General features: G+C 38.4%; 1 protein-coding gene across 1 annotated transcript in view; it reads right to left on the reverse strand.

The window, feature by feature from the left end:
* The window catches only part of EIF3H (eukaryotic translation initiation factor 3 subunit H), an 85,354-nt gene that overhangs the window by 48,809 nt on the left and 15,088 nt on the right, over positions 1 to 21,457 (reverse strand). Inside the window, exon 2 of the mRNA XM_040546928.1 lies at positions 14,285 to 14,441. Coding sequence (XP_040402862.1) covers positions 14,285 to 14,441 — 157 coding nt within the window. The remainder of the gene's footprint in view (positions 1 to 14,284; positions 14,442 to 21,457) is intronic.

Genomic DNA, 21,457 nt, shown 5'->3' on the forward strand with positions numbered 1-21,457 from the left:
AGAGAAAGGATAACGACAGGTATTTCCCATATTCAAGTTGGGAAACTGGATCGGTTTTTGTGAATTTGTTACCAAATGGATTTAAGGATCCTTTCCTTCATGTTAGACATATAAATAAACATAGGGAAAGCACAAGGATCAGGCCTGCATCACACGGAGTGCAGACCTGGGAACCAAAAGCTGGACCAGGACCCTCAGCATGACGGGGAGCTGCACAACGGCTGCCTCGAGCTGAAGCCCTGCAGCGACACTTGTTGGTCACCCCAGCCCCTAAGGAATGCGCCCTGCAGCGTGCCAACACAAAAACACCGCTACGGCTGGCCAGGCTAAGCCCTCCACCCAGATGGCAGCACAACCATCCAGGAGATGTGAACTCCCGTCTGCTCTCAGCCCACGCGAGCTCTGAGGGCTTGTTAGGATGCTCTTCATGGCACCATGCAGATGTGGCCCGGCTGAAAGTCATCTGCCGCTCCACTTTCCGATCCCAAGTTTTATCCAACAGGTGCCTTTGTTCTGAGGTGGGCACATTGAACTAGCATCTTTCCACCCCAATTTCTGATCTGAGTAGCGTCTTGCTTTTTCTAATCCTTCTTCCTTTTGTGTGAGATTAAAATTGAAATCACAGCAGCAACAAGGAACATTGACAATATAAATGGACAACTCCAAATAAAGTTGTGAGCAAAGCATCAAGTAGGCCATAAAAGCCTGGTGGCTCCAGCTTATCACCCACCCTATTCCTAATTTCAATTGGTCCATTTATTAGATTTCCAGGTGTCAACACAAGGTTTGCTGCCAATTCCTTCATTTCTGGCTCTGATTATGTATCTGGCGTCTTTCGATAAGAAGGTCTCAAAAAAAGACTTATTTTAAAAGTCAGGCTTTTTGCCACAGTTGGCAAAATTACAGAAACCGATGTGGCTTTGTATTATTCACTATCTACATAAAACTAAGCTAATTCCAAAAGACGTACCAAATGACTCACGTTTGCCATAGTTTTTGACGAGCCAGTGTGCTTGTCCTAGGAAGTCCCAAAAAAATAATGGCACCTGTGAGACTTAACTTGTAAGTTTCATTTAAAACACTTGGTATTTTTTCTTTTTTTTTTTTTTTTAAGGTTTTGAACAGGAGGAGTATAACCTCTGACAGCAAGCACACAAAAGAAATGGGACAATCTGAAATTTATTCATTTTTAGCTCTGTGCTTTATGCATCCAAATACATCGACTAACTTTTCACTTGGAACATCATTACAAGAAAAGTGGCTTGGAAGGTTCAAACAGCACAGACCGAAGCACTAAGTAACACGAGCCCGTTTTCAAATGTCATTTTGAAAAGCGAAACCAAAAGCTCAAATTTCTACATTTGAGGATGGAGGGACTTTTTGCTTTTAATTCTGCATAATTGTATCAAAGTAAAATTTTACAAAGAACTCCCTCATCCCTCACCCTGCAATTCATTATTTCAAGTAGTGTCTTGCTTTCCTCCCCGCCCCCCCTCCATGCACATTTTAATTTCTGACCCACTATTTCAATTCCTTTTCAAACAAGACAGCGGGTAAAATTTTAGCATGGAAATCGGGTTTAGAAGTCTAACATTTTTTAAAATGCTGTGCCATTTAGCCTTCTAAACCCCCCATTTACCTGTCAATACCACTGAAATTTCTGTTTCCGAATGAGCCAGTTACAGACAGGCCAGTATTCCACCAGGAGACCTGGCCACCTCCACTCCCGTGTCATTTCTAAACAGTTTGAGCACGTATGTGTTTGTACAACGTTCAGGACACCCGGAGCCAGCAGATGCCTCCGGGCACGAGCACAGTAAGGCATTAATCACGCTGCGCTTCCCAGCTTGAGCTCCACAGCTTTCAGGACGGGAGCTGTAACCTTCTTCCAGTTTACATCTGCACGCTTCTCCTCGCTCCCACTCCTCAGCACTCCTCTTACCTTTAGCACTTGGTGCTTACTGAAAACGACCTTTATATGCCCAATTCTAGGTTCTGTAAGCTGATCAACCCCTAACCCATCCTTAACGGTCTCCTTCAATGCAGTTTTCCACCAGCAGCGTACCACCTCATGATTTTTAACACTGTACTCTTTTAACAGCAATAAGCCTATGAGAAAAATAACACAAAGATGATAAAATTTGAGGGAGGCATTTCATTCCTACTTTACTTCCAAATTACTTTCCTATTTCTGAGGAGAATTGTTGTATTTGGTCTAGTTCCCCTGTTCCTGAACGCCTGGTGCTGTAATCTTGTCTTTCTTGCACATGATGGAAGCTATGTAACTAGATAGCAAGACATCAAGTCCAGAAAATCATCCCCAGCATGATGACAGAAGAAATTAAAAAAGCCTTGCCCTTGTAAGCTTTACTTACTCCTCGTAGGACTGAAGAATATGTTTTTCCAACCAGATGAACCACTTGGCTCAGAGGACGGAGACCTTCAGAATTTTATGAGCAAAAAAGACCTCCATTTTTAAGAGTGCTCGTTGTTTCACTGTACGAGGAAGGCTTTCGAGCCTCTGTGTGTACCAGGAGTGGCACCCAGTGTCCAAACTGCATTCTTACAACAGCGTCTTCAATTTCCTTTTCAAACCGTCTTCCCTCACTCCTTTCTCCCCGACTGCAGCCACAGAAAATCAGCAGCTCTGTGAAACGCACGGCTTAAGCATAAAGCATACTTTAACTAAAGCAGTTTACACGAAGCTTTTACCAAACTGTTTTTAATCAACAGCGCATAGATGAATCAAATTTTAAACTATTTCATACAGAGAATAACTATCAAGTCTGGTAAAATTATTTAATTAAGCTATGTAGCTAAAGATTTCGACTCGGATAAAATCAACATTTGCCTACACCATGGTCTTTCAAGTATACTCAGCAAGTGACTGAACAGTCACAAGCTGATTTATTCCCGATCGCTGTTACTACTTTAATAGCCCAAACCAATTTTATTAAACATGTCTTGTTAAAGCAGAACTAAAATCACCTAAGGAACTATAAAAAAGTACTTGCACGTTTTGCAGCTATGTGGGATTTTAAAAGATGACCTGTTGTGCTTGGCTAAGACAACCGATTAAAAATGAGCGTGACAAATCTAGCAAATGAAGTCCTTTTGTTTCCTCCCAAAATCAGAGGGGTAAGACTTAAAAAGAGATTCAACACCTGAAGCAAGCTGTAAAGAGAGCTTCTCCCAGCTTGCTGTAAAAGCCCTGATTTCTACTTTTGTTCCTGCACTATCACAAACAGTTGAGAGTTACAAAATCTGGATTAAGATAAAACACTCAATGATTAGAATGATTATCCTAAAGCATCAGATATTACTTTATCAGTAGATAAATCCGAAGTACAGAGAATGCAAACCACTAAAAATCAAGATTTCTGCACAAAAAAACATGGTGGGAAGATCTATTTCCATTTACCTGGGGAAGTCAAATTGCAAGTACCTTTCAGGAATTTTGCCAGTCTTTCAGCTGGTCGCTTTTCCTGTTTCACTGATATTAAACCCAAAACACAGAAGCCTTCCATAACCTCCCCCCAAACAACTCAGCTTTGCGTTGCCCATCTCACTATTTGTCTTGCGCGTGCAAGTTGGAGGAATATTACATGCACCTCTTCAGAAGTCAAATGCCTCGCAGCTGAGTGCAATTCTGGCTTCATGCAAATGTAAGATTAGATCTCAGTTACAGCACAAAGATCTCCGAACCAGCTTTCCCTTCTAAATCAAAGGCACTGAACTGGCACAATATAACAGGTATCAAGAACCCTAAAATCCCGAAGTTCAGTGTCTGTTCTGTCTCCCTACCTTACCTCTCTAATTTCTCTCCTGCATAAACGTAGGCTATAAAAGCTCCAAGATATATCAGGAGTTACTTATTTATATATATATACACACACAGACTGAATGAAGAGAGCATTCAAATCTGTTGCTTTATTTCCACATTAAGATTTACTTTGTTTCTGTAAGACTTCCACTTGCAAACCAAACACACACACACACACACAGTAAATATCTCTCTGTTAGGTGCCTAATATGGCCAGGGAAACCATTTTGATTATTCTGCGCCCATTTATGCATTGTCCTCCAAAACAATAAGATAGAACAGCAAGAAACTAGCAATTAAGAGAGTCTGAATGCACATCGGGAATCACTAAAATCCACACCAGCCAAGTCAGGAACAATATGACTGATGAATAGGCCATATTATATTAGGATTGTTAGCAAGTGTTAAAAAATTATCCTTAGCAGATGTCCCTTATGACCTAAATATATCACACAAAGAACATGCCTTTTTTTTTCCCTAAAAAAAAGTTTTAACAAATCTTTCCATTTCTTATTGAATAAAGCTCCACAATGCTGCATGTCGCCTATAAATATCTGCACTGAGGATATCATACTAGACCTACAAAACGTACGAGTATTTTACTGAAGAGTAAACAATCTATTTTAATGTGGATTTTTCTACTGCATGAATTTATGCTGAACTCAGGCATGTAATCCAATAAAAGAAATCAAACTCTGTATTCAGCAAACACTGAAACAAAAGACAAGCTGCATACTATAGAAACTTCTCAACCAATACACCACAAACCAAAATAAAGCAAATGTCTTTATGTTTGATGGGCAGGAACAATCTTATCTCCAATAAGGATAATTTTGTACGTACAGCTGATGAGAAGTTATATACATTTAACATTAACTATTACATCTGCAGCTATGCACCCCCAGGTCATTCTCAGTACAGTTTTTAAAGTTTTTACTTCCCCGATTTTGCCATTATAAAGATTCTGCATATTGACTCACCAGACTACAGCAAAAAGATTTGCTCATTTGAGCTCTTCCAGTTTCCTCCATATTTTTGATTGCACCACTGGATTTAATAGAATTTATTAATCACAAATAATGATAAAATATAAATCTATGCTCTGAGGATTTTTCTCCTTTCTATCAAAGGCTGATATTTCTCTAGGAAATCATTTACATTTAGTAATCTTTGAATCGATTTCTTTTCAAGTCCAGTGCGTCAGCAGGTTTCCTGTTAGGAAGACGGATTTCAACCAAGTCTATTGCTCAAGGATTCAATTCAAGATTTGGTACTGAACCTTGGGCCAGTAACACGTCTTAGTCTATTAATAAAATAAATACAAACACTATACACAAAAAAAAAGGCATGACTTGGGTTTAATGCAGTTTATACCTTGACAACATATGATTACTGTTTTTTTCTACAAAAGAATAACACTACTTAATTTTTCTAGATTATGCAGTTGTGGAAAATCCATAAAACATTATTAACCAAGAAAGAACAACTCTTCTGATGCCATTTCCTGCTCACTAAAACATCCTTGCTGATCTTTAAAAAATTATGATAACTCTGTTGCAATGCAAGATAAAAAGTATATTCCTCAGGGAAAAAAAGTTATAGAATAATGAAATGCATATAAAAAGCTACTATTCTGACAGCCCCCAAACTGGAGGGATTCACGTTGTTTCTGTTCACACCTGAGTGCTGTTCCTAGCCTCACCATTTGGCAACCTCTCAGCACCCGCGGGGTTCAAAGCACAGCCACCCACCGTCACCCGCCAGCCCCTGAGAGCAGGAGAGGGAAGCATCGCTGCGTGCCTACCTGCCTGGAGGGACCGCTGCCAGTTTAAGCTGTTGCAAGAAGCAACTCTCAGATCAAAAAAAAAAAAAAAAAGTTTCATGCAAAAGTTACATGCAATTTTTGCAAGAAATTCGCTGTTCAATGTGTTTCTCCAATTTTTTGTATTATGCAAATTATGTCCCAAACAACACTCTTGTTTTCAGGAGAAAGCATCTATTTTAGGTAGTAACTTAAGAACATCAGCACTAGTGCCTGGCCACAAAACAGAAAATGCATCTGATTGTGAAGATACCTAAAAAAAAAAAAATTTGTTTTATATTTACTACTAATAATTATTTCAACCCATTTTCATTATTTTTTAACCAAGATTTCTTGCCTTGAATGGTTGCTCAAAGAACTATCTGTATTTCCTTTATTTTAACTCTTGGAATAAGAACCTGGCACGTGGGGTTTGTGCCATTTGCTGTGCTTTTCTTCAGCTCCCTCAAGTTTATTACAGCATTCTTTGGGGAAGGAAATGGCTAAATACTTGCATTAGCAGAAAAGGAAAGGGAGGGGGGAATGGAAAGAGGCAAGAAGGTGTTAAAAGACCATTCTCTTCCTTTTGGTCCAGACACACTGGGAGAAGTGTTACCAAAAGAACAAATGAGCTGAGAGTCAAAATAACCAGCCAAAGGCACATGGGAACACAGGGACCGTGAAAAAAAATCAATCTCTTAAGAAAGGACCAAAACAAACCATGCACAAAGTAGATATAGAGCAATCCAGGCAGGCAAACTGAATGGAAATTTCCACTCCTGGAGCGCGTTGTCTAAGACCAAAGATTCATAATCACAGATGAAGCAGAAAGTTTTACCACAATGGACACCGCTGTCTTCACATAGTCTGGGTGTCCTTCCAGATGAAGCTCTGTTTCCACCAAACAAACATGTAGCCTAAAACTGCTGCTTTCCTAACTTTTTGGCACCCAGGAAGGCGCCTACCTCTGCTTGATAGTTGAATACAAGCTGGTCTGCCAGGATGTCTATACGTTCTAGCAACTGCCTGAAAAAAATCTTCTCCTAAAAAACAAATGGCTATATCCAGACTTCTTTTTCATGGTACAGCAAAATTCAAATGCTTGGTAAGAAAAAAAAAAAAAAAAACTAGCAAGTTTCACCTTTGCCATATGTTCAGAGTAATATTGTTTCATAAATGGATCTGTACTAAAGCAGCTACAAGAATTAGCCGGGACTCTGCTTTCAGTAGAAACTAACACAGTAGATATCCTTTACCACAGTATTTCAACAAATTAATGATAAAATATAAACATGAGGTCATTTGTATCTGGGTGATCTGAAGTTTGGAAGAATATATGATGTTTTCATATTAAGTTTGTATATACACAAAACTGAACAACTAATACATTAAATGAATTTGTAAAAATCAAATAACCTTCAGACTCTTTGTAATTCACCAAAAAGGAGTTGAAAAAACCTTCTGAATACTCAGGGAAAATAACCTGTACATTTTTTCTCTCCCAACAAACAAGGAGCATAAGGCTGAATATTTTCATATGACTAACATAAAATTCATAAACTAATACCTGAAATTAAAAAATATATATTAAAAATCTAAATATACTTTCTTATTTGCTTATACTCTTCTGTACAATTTGATTTCTTTAGTCAGAGTTGAGCCTATTAGCAAGAAAAATCAAATTCAGATTAAGTTATTTGCAGTATTTTATCTAAATTGAAGAGAATAAGAAAGAGAAATTGGGCTTTCATATTGCTGACTACATCAAAATTACTGTATTCCTGCAAGTGTTGAAGCTATATGAAATATCCGTCTAGCAAACTAAACAATTGTATATTGTGACTATAAATAAAGAACACGGTTAAGAGCAAACAAAGCATGAAGAAAAATCTTTTGACTTCAAGTTCAAAACTTGCATGTAGAGAAATACTTGAACGCAGAATTTAGGTGGATACAAATCTTCCAGCTCATTTTAGTGCTGCTAAAAGACAGCTGCCTGCAGCAAGCTACTAACAAATTATTCGCTTAAAAGAGATGCTTCTCTAACCTCCTTTTTAGGACTACCAAATGAGCATTCGAAAGCATAATTTTCAGTAAGTTTCAGCGTAACTACAAGCAGCTAGAAGTTTTTTAGGGGTGGTAATAATATCCACCACGTATGTGGCTTGCAGAAATCAAACAAACTGACTGAAGCTGTCAGGATGTCGGCAGCCGAAAGGTTCGCATGTTTAAACTCACTCAAGAAAAAGTGTCACGCAGTATGTTTGTGTAAAATCAGATAAAGGATAGCATGGCACGTCTGTGTTTAAAGGCAAAATTGCACTGCCTCCTTTTGCAGGGAGATCTTAATGGAAGCGGATTGAAATATAATTTTAACAACCGTCGCTTTAAAGAACGAAATGATTTCTGTGTTTTGATACAAAGTTAGATGTTGAACAGAAGGATTTATGTGCTGCTGAAGTATAAAACAGTTTAAAAGAATCAATTTGCAGCCCCAGAAGGGCGACGAACACAGCGTTTTGGGGAGCAAGCCCAAGAACGGCCCCGTCTCAGGGGACACAGCCCCAGCAGCGGGGAAGGCGGCGGAGGCCCCGGGGGGCGACCGCTCTCCTCAGCGGGCACCTCCGCGGGGGCGCACGGGAAAGGGAAAGGAAGGGAAGGGGGAGGAAGGGAAAGGAGGGGAAGGAAAAGGGAGAGAAAGGAGGGGAAGGGAAGAGAAGGGAAGGGAAGGGGCGGCCGCCCCGCTACAGCCCCTTCGGCCACGGCCCCGACACGAGGCGGGCTCGCAGCGCCCCCTGGCGGCGGCTCCCCTCAGGCAGGGAGCGTGCAACAACACCGGCCCCTCGTCCGTCAAGCGGCCCTCCACCTTCTGTCATAATCGCCCTCCGCTCCTCACCAATCCTCACCAAGCCCACAAACCACTTCATGGTTCTGTACATCCAAATAATAAAGAAAAAAATTCTAACTTGCAGTTCAAACATCCTTTTTACATAGAGCACAAACTGAACGTTCATAAATGCATGTGCAAACTTGATGTGCCTTTGCCAGCTCTTAGTAACTGAAAATTCAATGTTTACCTGGTGTAGCTTTCTTCACAAATACTATTGGTACTTACAGAAAAACATGGTTGAAGAATTGAGGTAAACAGACAAACAGAACCAGAACAAATGTGATTTAGGAGCTTTGGGGTCATCTGTCCTGACTCTAGTAAAATAACATTTAAATTTCATATATTCAGTCATGGATTTCTGTTTTTTATAATCGTTCTCTTTTCTTATAATAAAAGGAAAAATAGGAATGACCCTTTCTATTTTGGCCAACTGTTATACCTACATGCAGAAATTTTGTCTGCTAAGTTATACCTGCCTATTCAGAACAGCTATGGCATGTTCAAGTTCGGTCCTGCCAATAAGGACAGACACAAGACAAAAAGTCAGTCCACAACGATATTTTCTTTGAGTAATACTATTAGATTTAAAATGGGAATAACCAGAAGTTGTTTTCACAAATAAAACTGACAAAATCTAGCCTTGACTGAAGCCTTTACAGAAAGGATCAACACAGCTAGCTGGCTATGACTTAACGACATGAGGAGTTTTACAGGATTAGTTGCAAAAGAAATCATCCTTCACATCACCCATCAGGTCCCTATAGGTATACACGTACTGTTTGGGAGATTCTGGCTTGACAATATGGAGGTTTCAAGCAGCTTAGCGGTTCATACTACCTCTTCAACTGTACTCACAAAACTGTTTGTGGAGCTACACTATTAACTGAGTAAAAAATACAACCTTAGAAAATGGTAGCCTTTTTTTTTGTTAAGACTGTTTTTAAAAACCTGGGCCAGTCCACCGAACACCACCATACCTGCACACTGACAGAGTACTCTGGAAAGTGTAAGAACTCTCACCGCTTTCATCTTGAAGTCCCTATAGTATCAAACCACGGGCTTAACTTCAAGAAATAAAACATCAAGCACAAGTCCTCCAACAAGGCAGGAAGGACCTTAATACAGAGAACACTTACTTCAGTCTCACCATAGTAGGCAACAATTCAGAAGCACCCATTCAGTCCATCATTTTATCTTAAATTAGCTTTTCTAAAGCCATGTTTCTTTTAGCTATGTAAAGTCCTCTGCTTCCACAAGGATCACGTTATTGCAGGTCACTGCGCTGGCAACACTGGAGGTAAGGCTCAGCAGTATAAACTGCTGATACCATTGTCTGATTAAAAACCCTGAAAAAAACTCTGTATGGGAGATACACGTTTCTCTATATGCAACTGTATTCATTTGAGGCTAAATAAAAGCCATAAAAAGGAAATAGTGCAACATTTCCACAAAACACTCACTATATTATTTTTAGTTGTTACAGAGTGATGATACAACTAAATACAACCTACAGCACAGACCAGATGAATACAAGTATTAGAATCTTTACATACTTCTACTATGAAAACTGACAAACAAAATTAGCCTTCTCAGGTAAGGATGTAATCATGGGAGTGGAGAAGGCATTACCTTTTCATCTATGGCATTTCACAAGGACTATGATGAAAACCTTGTATAGTTATAAAATGAGAAAAAATTTATAACCTTCTAGAACTTTTTTGATTTATAATTATACAACTGTCTCGAAGTTGCTATTGGCACAATTACCATAGCACTTCCTTTAAAAGTTAAGATAAATTAAGGTAGTAAAATGTATCAGGTTGAAATAAAATCTGTTTCAAACTACCTTATCAAAATAATGTCTAAAAATTTATAGTGAATTACAAGATGTATGCTACATCATTTTCCTGTTCAATGCTATTCATTAAGTAGCTCTTCTTCCTGTTTAAAGAAAATTTATATTCCTTGCATGAAAAGCAAGAGTTAATAACATTGACTGAACATAACATGCCCCTTAGAGACACAATTTGTAGTCAAGAATAGTATGTATTTTCTTCCTAAGAAATAAATCTCTCATGCATTATACCTTTTGTGTAGACCTTAACTGAAAGAAAAGCAGAACTTCACTCAGACAAAAGCTTTCAAGTGCCCTAAAGTGAAAGTAGTTCTCAGAAAACTAAAGAATCACAAAGACGTGCTTGGGTACTGCATCATTTCACTGAAGTGCTTTCACCAAAAATTAGAGCAGAAATCTGATGTTCTCTAAACAGTTGAATCAGGGAGGGGGAAATCACATAAACGTATGTATCTTTTCAAGCTTAAGAGATCTCTGTTTTGAGAAATCATTTCAATACCTGTGAGCATTTAAGCACGTTAGGAATCAGCAAAAAATTATTTGAAAGTAAATGGCTGAACAGGAGTCTAGAGTACAGCCCCAAAATACGAAAAACTTTGTGCTGAAGCATATTTTGCTGAGCACTCAACAACATAGACCAGTTCTGCAATTTTCCTCCATTAGTTCACACATCATCAACTGAACTTCACATACAGCTTTCTAACACAGGTTGTTGGGCTGAAAGTCTCACTGAAAAATATTATGCTACAGCAGGCCATTGTAAGTGTTTAAGACTTCCCTGACAGAAAAATCTAGCAAAAAAAATTATACTTTTTAAAAAAGAATCTCAGGAAGATGACACTACAAGAGAAACTTTCTACGATGAGAAATACCTGTGGATTCATAAGTGTTAGACAACCCTTCCATATTTATAATAAGAAATAAAGCCAAAAAAAAAACCCTCTCCTGTTTTCTGCAGTTTCCAGAATCAGTCCAAGCTGCTCTGCAGAATCTTCTTACACCAAAAGTGGTTGTTTTGTTGTTTTTTTTAAATCCAAAATTTCATTTTTGAAGGAATTTTGTTGAGGCAAATAGTCAAAACTTAGTATCAGCTCAGGTATTAGCCATAAAAGACAAAATGGCACCATTTTTGAAAAACATATTTGAAGAAATAGATTTCTAACTGTTGTTAGTAACAGCCATCTTCTTCCAACTGATTCTTAAATATTTTATATTTAAGTACCTATTTCAAGTTTAAGTTAAGGGCATTTTCTTAGCACCCTCATAAATGTGCTTTATATTAGGTTTCCTCAGTTTAAAAAACAAATCATTAGCTTTAATGTCTCTTGCCAAATACTCAACAATTTGTTTGCTCAAGTATCACCCTCTCGTGTGCAAGGTTCATACTCCTAACAATGATCACCTCAAGACCAAAAGGTAAATGAGTATTTTTCAGGTGATACATTCCTAGAGCTCCTGCAGAATGACACAGAAGAAAAATTTTGATGCATTAATTCAGTTCTCACCATAGAAGATTAGGAGTTTGCCAACACATACCTGCACCCTCATTGCTCCTCCTGCAGGAGGTCAGCTGGGGTAACACAGCCCTTCAACCTATGCTACAGTCCCTGCATTAATGCAAGATCAAGTACGGCTGAAGACTGCCAAGACACGTGTTTCTCAGGCCCAGAAACATATGCTCAATAGGATTGTTTCTATTCCAATATCTTAGATAAAGGAAAAGAGAAAATTCAGAAGATACACTAAGCAAGAGGGAAGGGCAATATAACATTATTCAGACTGGAGAGAATAAAAAGTTGAGCACCTTCCTGGGTGATGGGGCACTTAAGTGCAAGGATTCTTCTTCTTTCCCTTGGTATCTCTGGCCCTAAATTTGTGCAGACATATAAAGCCTGTCGTGGCACTGATTTAACTTACAAGTCTTGAGGGGAGGGAGGTGCTTGTTTGGTTTGGATTTGAACATCCTGAATTTCAAGGTTCTGGCAGATAACAAGAGATTTTCCTGCTAGGAAATTTGCACCTAAAAAAAAGAATCTTTTGATCTGGCAGGATGCTTGAATAAGAAAACATAGCTTCAGGGAAAACAAACAAGGCATATTTACAAAACATCACTGTTTTTCCACATTGGCAAGACAGAAGACAACTATATTGAGGCTAAAAAGGAACTAAATGCTCAACTGGTTACCTCAAGAACCATTTTCTTTTGGTTTTCATCTTCCCCAGACTCTAATACATGGGCCAAAGGGCTGAACAGGCCCTAAGTAAAGGGAATGCAGATTGAACAACAGTGATGGTAAGGTCTGTTTAAGTATTTTACCAACTAGGCAGAGAATTTCTCTGTACCCTTATAGGGTTCAGCACAGGCAAGCCCCACGGATGTGGCTGCAAATTCCCTACCGCTGTCAAGACACATGTATCAGCATTACTGCAATAGCTGCATTTCCTATGCTGGCTCGAGTCTGCTTTTCTTCCCTGTGCCTGTAGCATGGGAACAGAGGTCTGCCAAGCTAAGGCATCCAGGTGAGGGAAGCTCCACGAGCACTGCCTTTTGCACTTTACTTTATGCCAGGATCATTGCCTACTTACACGATCATAGAATCACTTAGGTTGGAAAAGACCTCCAAGATCATCAAGTCCTAATTGTTGAGAAGAGAAAGACTGGTAATGAGAGTCACTTTTTTTTTTTCCAACAGCTGAACCTTGCATGCAAGATCACAGGCAGTTTCCAGTATGGCAGTCATCTTATGGTGAGATTAATCCATCTCAGAAACTAATTATTTTACTCCTTGCTCATCTATCAGCTACACGGAAACAATTCAGCCTTTTTTTTTCCTTCAGGAAAAAAACTGAAGCACAGTCTGCAATTAAAAATTTAGCTTACTATAGCTCTTCAAAGACTTGGAGAAGAGAGAAATAATCTTTAAAACATCTTTTAGGCTTTAATATAGTTCTGACTCTTGCAACATATTACTCTAGAACAATTAATATTTCCTTGTTTTGTTATTCTTGAAGTTGTGAGTTGTACAATCTCACAACAAAAGCAATATACAGCTAACAAACCTTACCAAGCTGCAGGTTTTAAAACAATCTCTGTTTTAAAGGTAGAGTCTCGGATTCTTTTGAAATAAGATATTAATTTAATAATATATAATCTTATTACAAGCAAGAAAAAGCAGTTTATACTTAAAAATTAAGTAATCTTGCTCAAACTGAGTTACCAAAATTAGATAGAATCAAGCTTCCAACCACAACTACTTTTGATTATATTGCCTCTTTAGTTACTCTTGAAGTCAAACTGTCTAAGCTCTAACAAAGAAGCATTTCTACTTAGTATCATTAGATATGCACACACAAAGATTAGAATTGTAAGCCTCTGAAATTTACTTTATAAATTTTATATCATTCTCTGTCAAGTCAACTATATCAACTTACTTTGACAATAAGAAAACATTGCTGGGCCAGCAGGGAAACACTGAGCCAGATGTAAACCACTGATGCTACTTCTAGGTCACTTGGAGAAGCAAAAATCACACAGATTTTAACCAGTGCTTCTTAAACTTACCAAACCCTGCTCTCCAGGCTTTCAGTGAGTACTTAATACATACAAATAAATCCATAAACACGCAGATATTTCCATAAAAAGATGTAAAGCCTGAAAATTCTATACTGGAAACTAATGTGATTTCCTGTGTGACAGTCTTACCCTAAAATTTGTGTGCGTGTATATAATACAGTAGCACTATCAATTTCCTTATACTGCAGCTGGACATGTAGGATGGGATTTGAAATTTATATCTCAAGTCAGACAAAAACACTGATCGCATACAAGCTTCTAGTTGCTGAAGAAAAAGAAATTGTTATTTTGCACATGTGAATTTTTTTTTACCTCAAGTTTTGCAAAACTGTAACCATTACCTTCATCAAAGTCTGCATCATCTTCTGTATGCTGAGGAAAAGGGAAGCAATTTGTGATTTCAAGTCTGTCATCCACCACAAGACCCAGCAGCACTCCCTGGACCACTTCGTTCCCCTGTCCTTCTTCCTGGTAATGTTTAATGATCTTTAACACAACCTAAAAACACAAAGACAAGAAAATCATAATATGTAACCATTTTTTCCACCAACAATTTTTAAATTCCAAATAGAAAGTCTTAAGTGTTGCGTAAATTGGAGCTGCATACCAAGTAAGCTACTGGCTAAAATAGCAGCAACTTCAATACAGGTTAAAAAACAGCCATTCTAAAATTACAGAGGAATTTAAAAGACCATTAAATGAACAGTCAAAATGCAGTTCTAAACCAATTTTCTGAAACACCTTCTAAAATGAAATATTGATTTTTGGGGGGGTTGAACTTTACTTTCTTGCTGTATCTGTTAAAAGCTGCTTGCAGGGGCAATAAGCTCCCTCCTGAGGGAAACACTGCACAAGAAACACCACCAAAACACCTTGATATTAATTATGTAGAAACTGGTAGGAAATTTTTAAAAGGCAGAAAACGCATGTTTTCAAATTACATCTTATTGCAATTTTACTTCAGATGCTCAAGTAATTTGTATTTGGTAAACTGTGCATTTTATAGGATATTTAATAATGAATGATAAAAGAAAATAGGAACACAAATTACTTATATTTTTAATAATGTATTTCTCACTTCCTTCCCTAAATTTGAACTCGAATGATTCCCAGGAGATGATACTGTAAATTGGACCAGTATGAACAATCATCACTCCAAAACAGTCATTTGCTAGAAATGCTTTACACGAGTAAAATTTTGTTTAACAAGAACTAGAACAAGATAAGATACACTAACCACAAAAAACGGACTTGAAAACATAAACTTATACTTGGTCCAGCACAAGTGGATTTTATTTCATTATATCCTAATCCATCCAAGCAAAACACACCAGAAAATGTCTGATGACCACATTGTTGTTATACTACTGCTATAATGTCCATTGGTAAACCCCCTCATATAATGGGCTTCAGCTCAATCAATTTGAGAACAGATTTCGTGCAAATAGTGGTATTTACTGATGGGGAGAGTTCATATTTACTTATCAGGAATATATATTTGTCCCTATATATTTTTCTCAAGCTTTTTACTTAGTTGTTTAGCATAACTACATCACAATTTTAAAAACACCCTTAATGAACTAGAGCACCACGGCATGGGTTAAATGGAAGATCAAAAGTGATTAGAAAAAATCCTTTACAAATAGATTTCCTTCTTGGGGCAAAATTGGAAGTGAAACAGAATTTAAAAACACTGAAAAAAAGAGCAGCAAACAAGAGCTAAATTATCTCAACCTACCAAATGCCTTCTATCACTGAGCTGACATATAAAAAATACTCAATTTGTATTTAGTATAGATTAGCTAAGAAACCTTAGCTAACCAAATACCTTATATTTGCCACAAGCTCGGTCTTCCACGGTCAAGGAATCCATAACAAAATATAATCCATAACTAGACTATTAATTAATTACAACATAGCATGCTCTCTATTTACTGAATAACTATTTTCAATATCTTTATAACCCTGTAAGCTTCATGTTTTCCACTGATTTTCTCTTCATTAATTCTCGAGTTCTCTGTGCGCATTGACTGGCCCCATTACTATAATTCCTGTTTTCCCACTGATTCTGCTCCAGAAGCATTATATGATGTCAATTTTATCACAGCATTTCTGATAATAATTGCTCACAGAAAGCAGCAGCAAATTAAAAGCGTGTGGGCTGTCACCGAGTATCAATGATTTTTCAGGAAGATAAAACCAGGCATTCAAACGCTAACCAAGTGCTCCCATACACAATAAAGCTGTTACCTAAGTCAGCAGTTTTCCATCTTCAACCTGAAGACCACAGCAGAGATACAGACCCCAATTTAGACTCATCCAGGCAGATACAGACCCCAAATTAGGCTCACTTACAGGGTTGTTTTCTAAAGGAGTCTACGAAAGGTAGCAAAAAAGTAGCTCATGAGCTCACTTCTCTGGATTTCACACCCGTTAACAAGCTGCAGAAGTTACGGTTTATGACTGCCCTGGAAAACACATTAGCTACTGAAATCATTTATGAAACGATAAATGATCGTGAAGTCTGAGAAACGCACCCGATGACACATCATCCTTGTTTTCATTTTGCTCTTTGTTCTGGAGAGTTTCAGTTAGCACATAACACACAAGCCTTTAGTAGAGCATGCTCTTAAACTTGGATTGAAAAACCTGCCATTAAAATACTACCATATGACCGATGTGGAAACATGCACTGAAATGTTTCAGTCATAAGAACAGCCCTCCAAATGCAAAGTTTGCTAACCCAGAGCTGATCACTGTACAAGCAGCAATGCCACGATCTGACTGCACAAACAAATGCCTCAAACTGAGTCAACCTCAAAGAATGCTAACTCGTACCTAGATATCTCCCAAAAAGATGTTATGCTTATAAAGCATCAGAACAGAAACAGAACGGTTTGACTGGTCTGAAAAGAAGTGCGCTAAGTAATACAACACACTGAACTACAAATCAGTTCTTCCAAATGACACAAATATCCCAAAGAAGTCCAAGTGAACACCAGTATCAGCCATCACTCATCCAATGCTGAGTCACTTTCCAAATACTATTTATATATATTCATCCAGTAAGACACGCTGCCTCTTTGTACAATCTGTTTTAAATACCCTTAGACCCACCACTGCTTTGCCACGGCCACACGAAACGAACAGCAACCAAGCCACATCTCTTACTGTCATTGCATCGCAGCTACAGTACGTGCAGGGCCAACCAGGAACGGCTACGTACTCAAGTAAAAAACACATCAATTACTTTGACTTATTATGAAAATACATATATTTTAAAAATTCAACTGATACCTCTGAACATGCAAGTCAATCACGTGCACAACTCAGCAAATGCAATTAGCATGTAAGAAATATTTAGGCATACACTGGCTCTTTAGAAGAGGTTATACAAGTAACTACTAAATAATATTCCAAAGTCCTCCCTGCCTTATAAAGTTAGTCTTCAAAAATACCAAAGCAACTCAATCACTTGGAGCAGCCAACTTGACAGATTTTAAGTCATTAATCCTTAATTAACCAAAGAAACATGCTTGCAATTCAGCAGCGCTTCTAATCTTCAAAGCACTGCTCAACCATTAAAAATGAAGTCATACAACAGAAAAAAACCTCTGAAACTATTAAAACACTTAAAGACGCATATTTTAGCTGTATGATGCCAAATTTTAACTTTGGATATAATCCGATAACACAGCTATTAATTTCAGAAGTTTGTATCTTAATACAGAAATTACTATAACACGAACTGTCAACCAAAACATCCTAAACTCTTGTGGAGATCCTAGGAACCTTCAGTTGTAATGACAAATATGCTAAGATGCCCATCTTTGCATTTCTCCAAAAAGAGAAAACACCAAATCAAAGTGCTGAAGGTCGATACATGGATTCGATGTGGCAACTTTCAGATTCCCAATACCTCTGCTGTGCTTTGCCTTACAAATACACAACAAGAGATAGGACTATAGGAAATGGCCTCGAGTTGCACCAGGGGAGGGTTAGGTTGGATATTAGGACAAATTTCTTCACTGAAAGGGTTGTGAGGCACTGGAACAGGCTGCCCAGGGAATTAGCTGGGTTACCATCCTTGGAGATCTTCAAAAGACGTGTGGATGCGGTGCTGAAGGACATGGTTTAGTGGTAGACCTGGCAGTGCTAAGTTAACAGTTGGACTTGGTGATCATAAAATCATTAGGGTTGAAAAAGACCTCCAAGATCATCTGGTCCAACCATTATCCAACTACCAATGTCACCCACTAAACCACATCCCTAAGCACCATTTTATGAAATCAATCAAAACAGAGCTTCTGGACACATGATGAAACAAGCTGATTTACATTCTTAAATCAAGTATTTAAACCTTCTTGAGTGCTTAACAGTGTTTCCCACCCAAGAAAGCTTTATCAGCACAACCACTAGCACCAGTTGCCAGTATCTGGGAAGGGGATGGCAAGAGAGTGTAAATAACTATTTATTACTTAGCTGTTTTCAAATCAACCATAACTGAGGTGGTCATCAAGTACAGATGGTCCCACAACATGTCAATCCTCTCAACATTTAACGCTAGGGAAACTGCAATCAGCATTTAGCCTGGCAAAAAAAAGCCGTGCAAGGTTTTATTGCTAATAGTGGCTGAGTTACTTTGAATGCATTCTATCACATTCTATCCTGCAGCCTTCCCCATGGTAATTCTTAAACCTCAAACCACAGACCTTTACACTTAAACAGTACAAAAGAGGAATGGCAATTTGACTTAAACTCCTAGTCTAGAAAAATTCAAGAGAGCAAAAATATCAAGGTATTTTTGTAAATGGATAGGTCTGAACTAACAAAACTAACAACTCATGCAGTTGAGTTTCAACTGTCCTAAACTCAAAGATGTTTGTGATGCTGTGAAGCTAAAATTTAGACACCTACCTAACACCTGTTAAATGAATTTATAACACCTCTGGAAAAGAGTTAATTGATGTGTTAAATAATGTCCAAATGGAGACATACCAAGTTGTACGTAACCCTAGCTTCGTGGCCCTGCCTGCTTTTTCAGTACACACCACACCAAAAGCAAATCCACAATCCGCGTTTTGCTGAAACCAATTAGCTACTCAGAAATGAAGTTTAATTAAGCAGTTCTGAAAGTCCTCAGGTAAGCACGGAATGACATTGTCTTTAACAAAGACCTGGAGGGTTCAGGGGGTGAGTATAAAGAGAAAACTAGAGGAAGATACAGTGAAACACGGGCAGCATTATCATTTTTGAAGAGCTCCATGAGGCTTTTACCCAGGCTATGTGAGCGCTTATCCTACACTTACAAAATACAAGTTCTGGAAGGTGACCAAGCTGAAACTTGCCTTGAGCTGATTAGTCTCCTGGCTGTAGCACTGCTTGATAAGACAGTAACAAAGTCTCACAACTTTCCTGCCAGGAGAAAAACTTCGAAGAAATTAAGTATACCACTGCAATGGCTAAAAGTTAAAAAAAGTACATGTCTAACACACATACTACCCTCCTCTGGATGGTTAAGGTGACAGATCTTTATGTGCATACACCAAAAACTAACTTAATCTGTGCAGTCCACACAGACTTTTCCTAGAAGGCATGGACACACCATGTCAAAAGCACGACTCAACAGGTTGATGTCCTGACCTTTTAGTTGCTGTACATGAATCTTCACAACATGAGGTTGCTGCTACAAAGTACTGCCATCAGGTGAACTCAAGGTGAGATGAAACTAAATTTTCCACATAATAATGTTGAAAAATGTGTTGATTTGTATTGACAATCAAACCTTGAATTCACTTAAGTGCATATTCTAGACCACTTGCAGAGTTTTTGATTATTTTTTTTAATTACCTTATTCTATAGTGCAGATTTTTTTCAGCATTTCCAACATGAAACATTGGAAACCACCCACTCCGCCATCTTAATGTCGGAATAAAAAGCTCCTACAACAGTTAGACCACAATTTTAACTCAGAAGAAGCAAAAAATAAAATGAAAATTATCTGAATAGACCGTACAAAATCTAAGACCAAAAGGACAAGACTTAGCAGACCTGAAAACCAAGGTAGCTTTAAAACAAAATTATTTCTGAATTGCTGTTCAGCAACAAGTTCAGATATAATGAGATCAACCCTCGCTGTTCTGTACAGTGAAGCATAATAGCTGTCCTTTGGATCGAAGGACTCAAAAAGCCCACATTTTACCCTTATCTTAACTGACTAAAGCCTTAATACCAACATTTACAAAGCCTTTGAAAATGCAATTCTTGGAATTGTCAACTTGCATTTTCTGTCACTCAGCAGCTAATAAATACCAGATGTTAAAGCCTCATTTCTGAACTTGACAGAAACTTGGTGCTTGAAACCAGTAATTCCACAGGAGGCAGAGCAAAGCCATGCATGCCATTTCAAACCATCGCAGTCAGGTGCAAATATCAAAATCTCCTTTTTGATGTGAGACTGGAAGTTTCCTGGAGCTGAGCCTGAATTCAGCTGCTACAAACAATGCGCGTTGATCAGAGGCGGCCCTCAAGCAGAGGATACCGTGTGTGTTTTCATACTAAAATTATGAATCACAGAACTCTGTAGGTTTTGCCTCACACAGGTCCTCAGCGCCAAGTCATCTGATGGGAAACTGGATGGAAAAATACTGGATCTTGAACTGTAGGTTTTGAAAAAATACCTTAAATGTTCCTGTACTGTTTGAATATTTCTGGGTACTAGGAAACGTATGAAGAGTATCCAAAACTTTTTATTCCCTGGGCGCATTGTTACAGCGGTTGGTACCACATCACCTGCTTAGTTTATAAACCTCAAGATCTCAGAAGATTTAACTACAGAAGGGCATCAGTAGTCTTCAAAAAGGAGTACACCTTCGGAATAATCCACACATTGGGCCGAAGAAAACTACCTAAATCATAATGGATTATTGATTTGACATCAGTTATTCTGAGTCACTTCTGCTTCGTTTATGAACCATAGCACCATGGAATTATAGGGCACCCAAGGAATCTAGATGACTTCCCGTATCATCTCCTGCCTCATATAGCGCTTTAAGCCTCTACAACACTTTCCTGTGGGTTTGTATGCTGTGGGGTTTGTTTTCACTTGTTTGTTTTTCTTTTATTTCTCCCTCAACAGGAGAAAAAAGGCAAATACATCCATACACAGCATTAAGTGAGAACAATATACCTTGCCCCTTTCTCAGTAAGTGGCTGAATCAAAGCACAACCCAAAGGCAGCGGCAGTTCAAGGACATTATCACTCCTTCCTCTGCATTAACTGGTTATGTGAACTTCCTGGGGCATAGATGGAAAATTGTATCTTATTACCCTGAAGCTCAGTCTAGAAAAAGTCGGCGTTCTGTGTTTGTTTTTTTTTTTCACTTTCTGTACATGCTGTAAGGAGTTTGTGCCACTGTAGTGGGTTTACGTGGCAAAGTTTTGGTAGCAGGGGGCCATAGGGGTGGCTTCTGTGAGAAGGATCTAGAAGCTGCCCCATGTTAGGTAAGGGCCCC

Source organism: Cygnus olor, chromosome 2 (assembly GCF_009769625.2).
Source record: "Cygnus olor isolate bCygOlo1 chromosome 2, bCygOlo1.pri.v2, whole genome shotgun sequence".
Taxonomy (NCBI): domain Eukaryota; kingdom Metazoa; phylum Chordata; class Aves; order Anseriformes; family Anatidae; genus Cygnus; species Cygnus olor.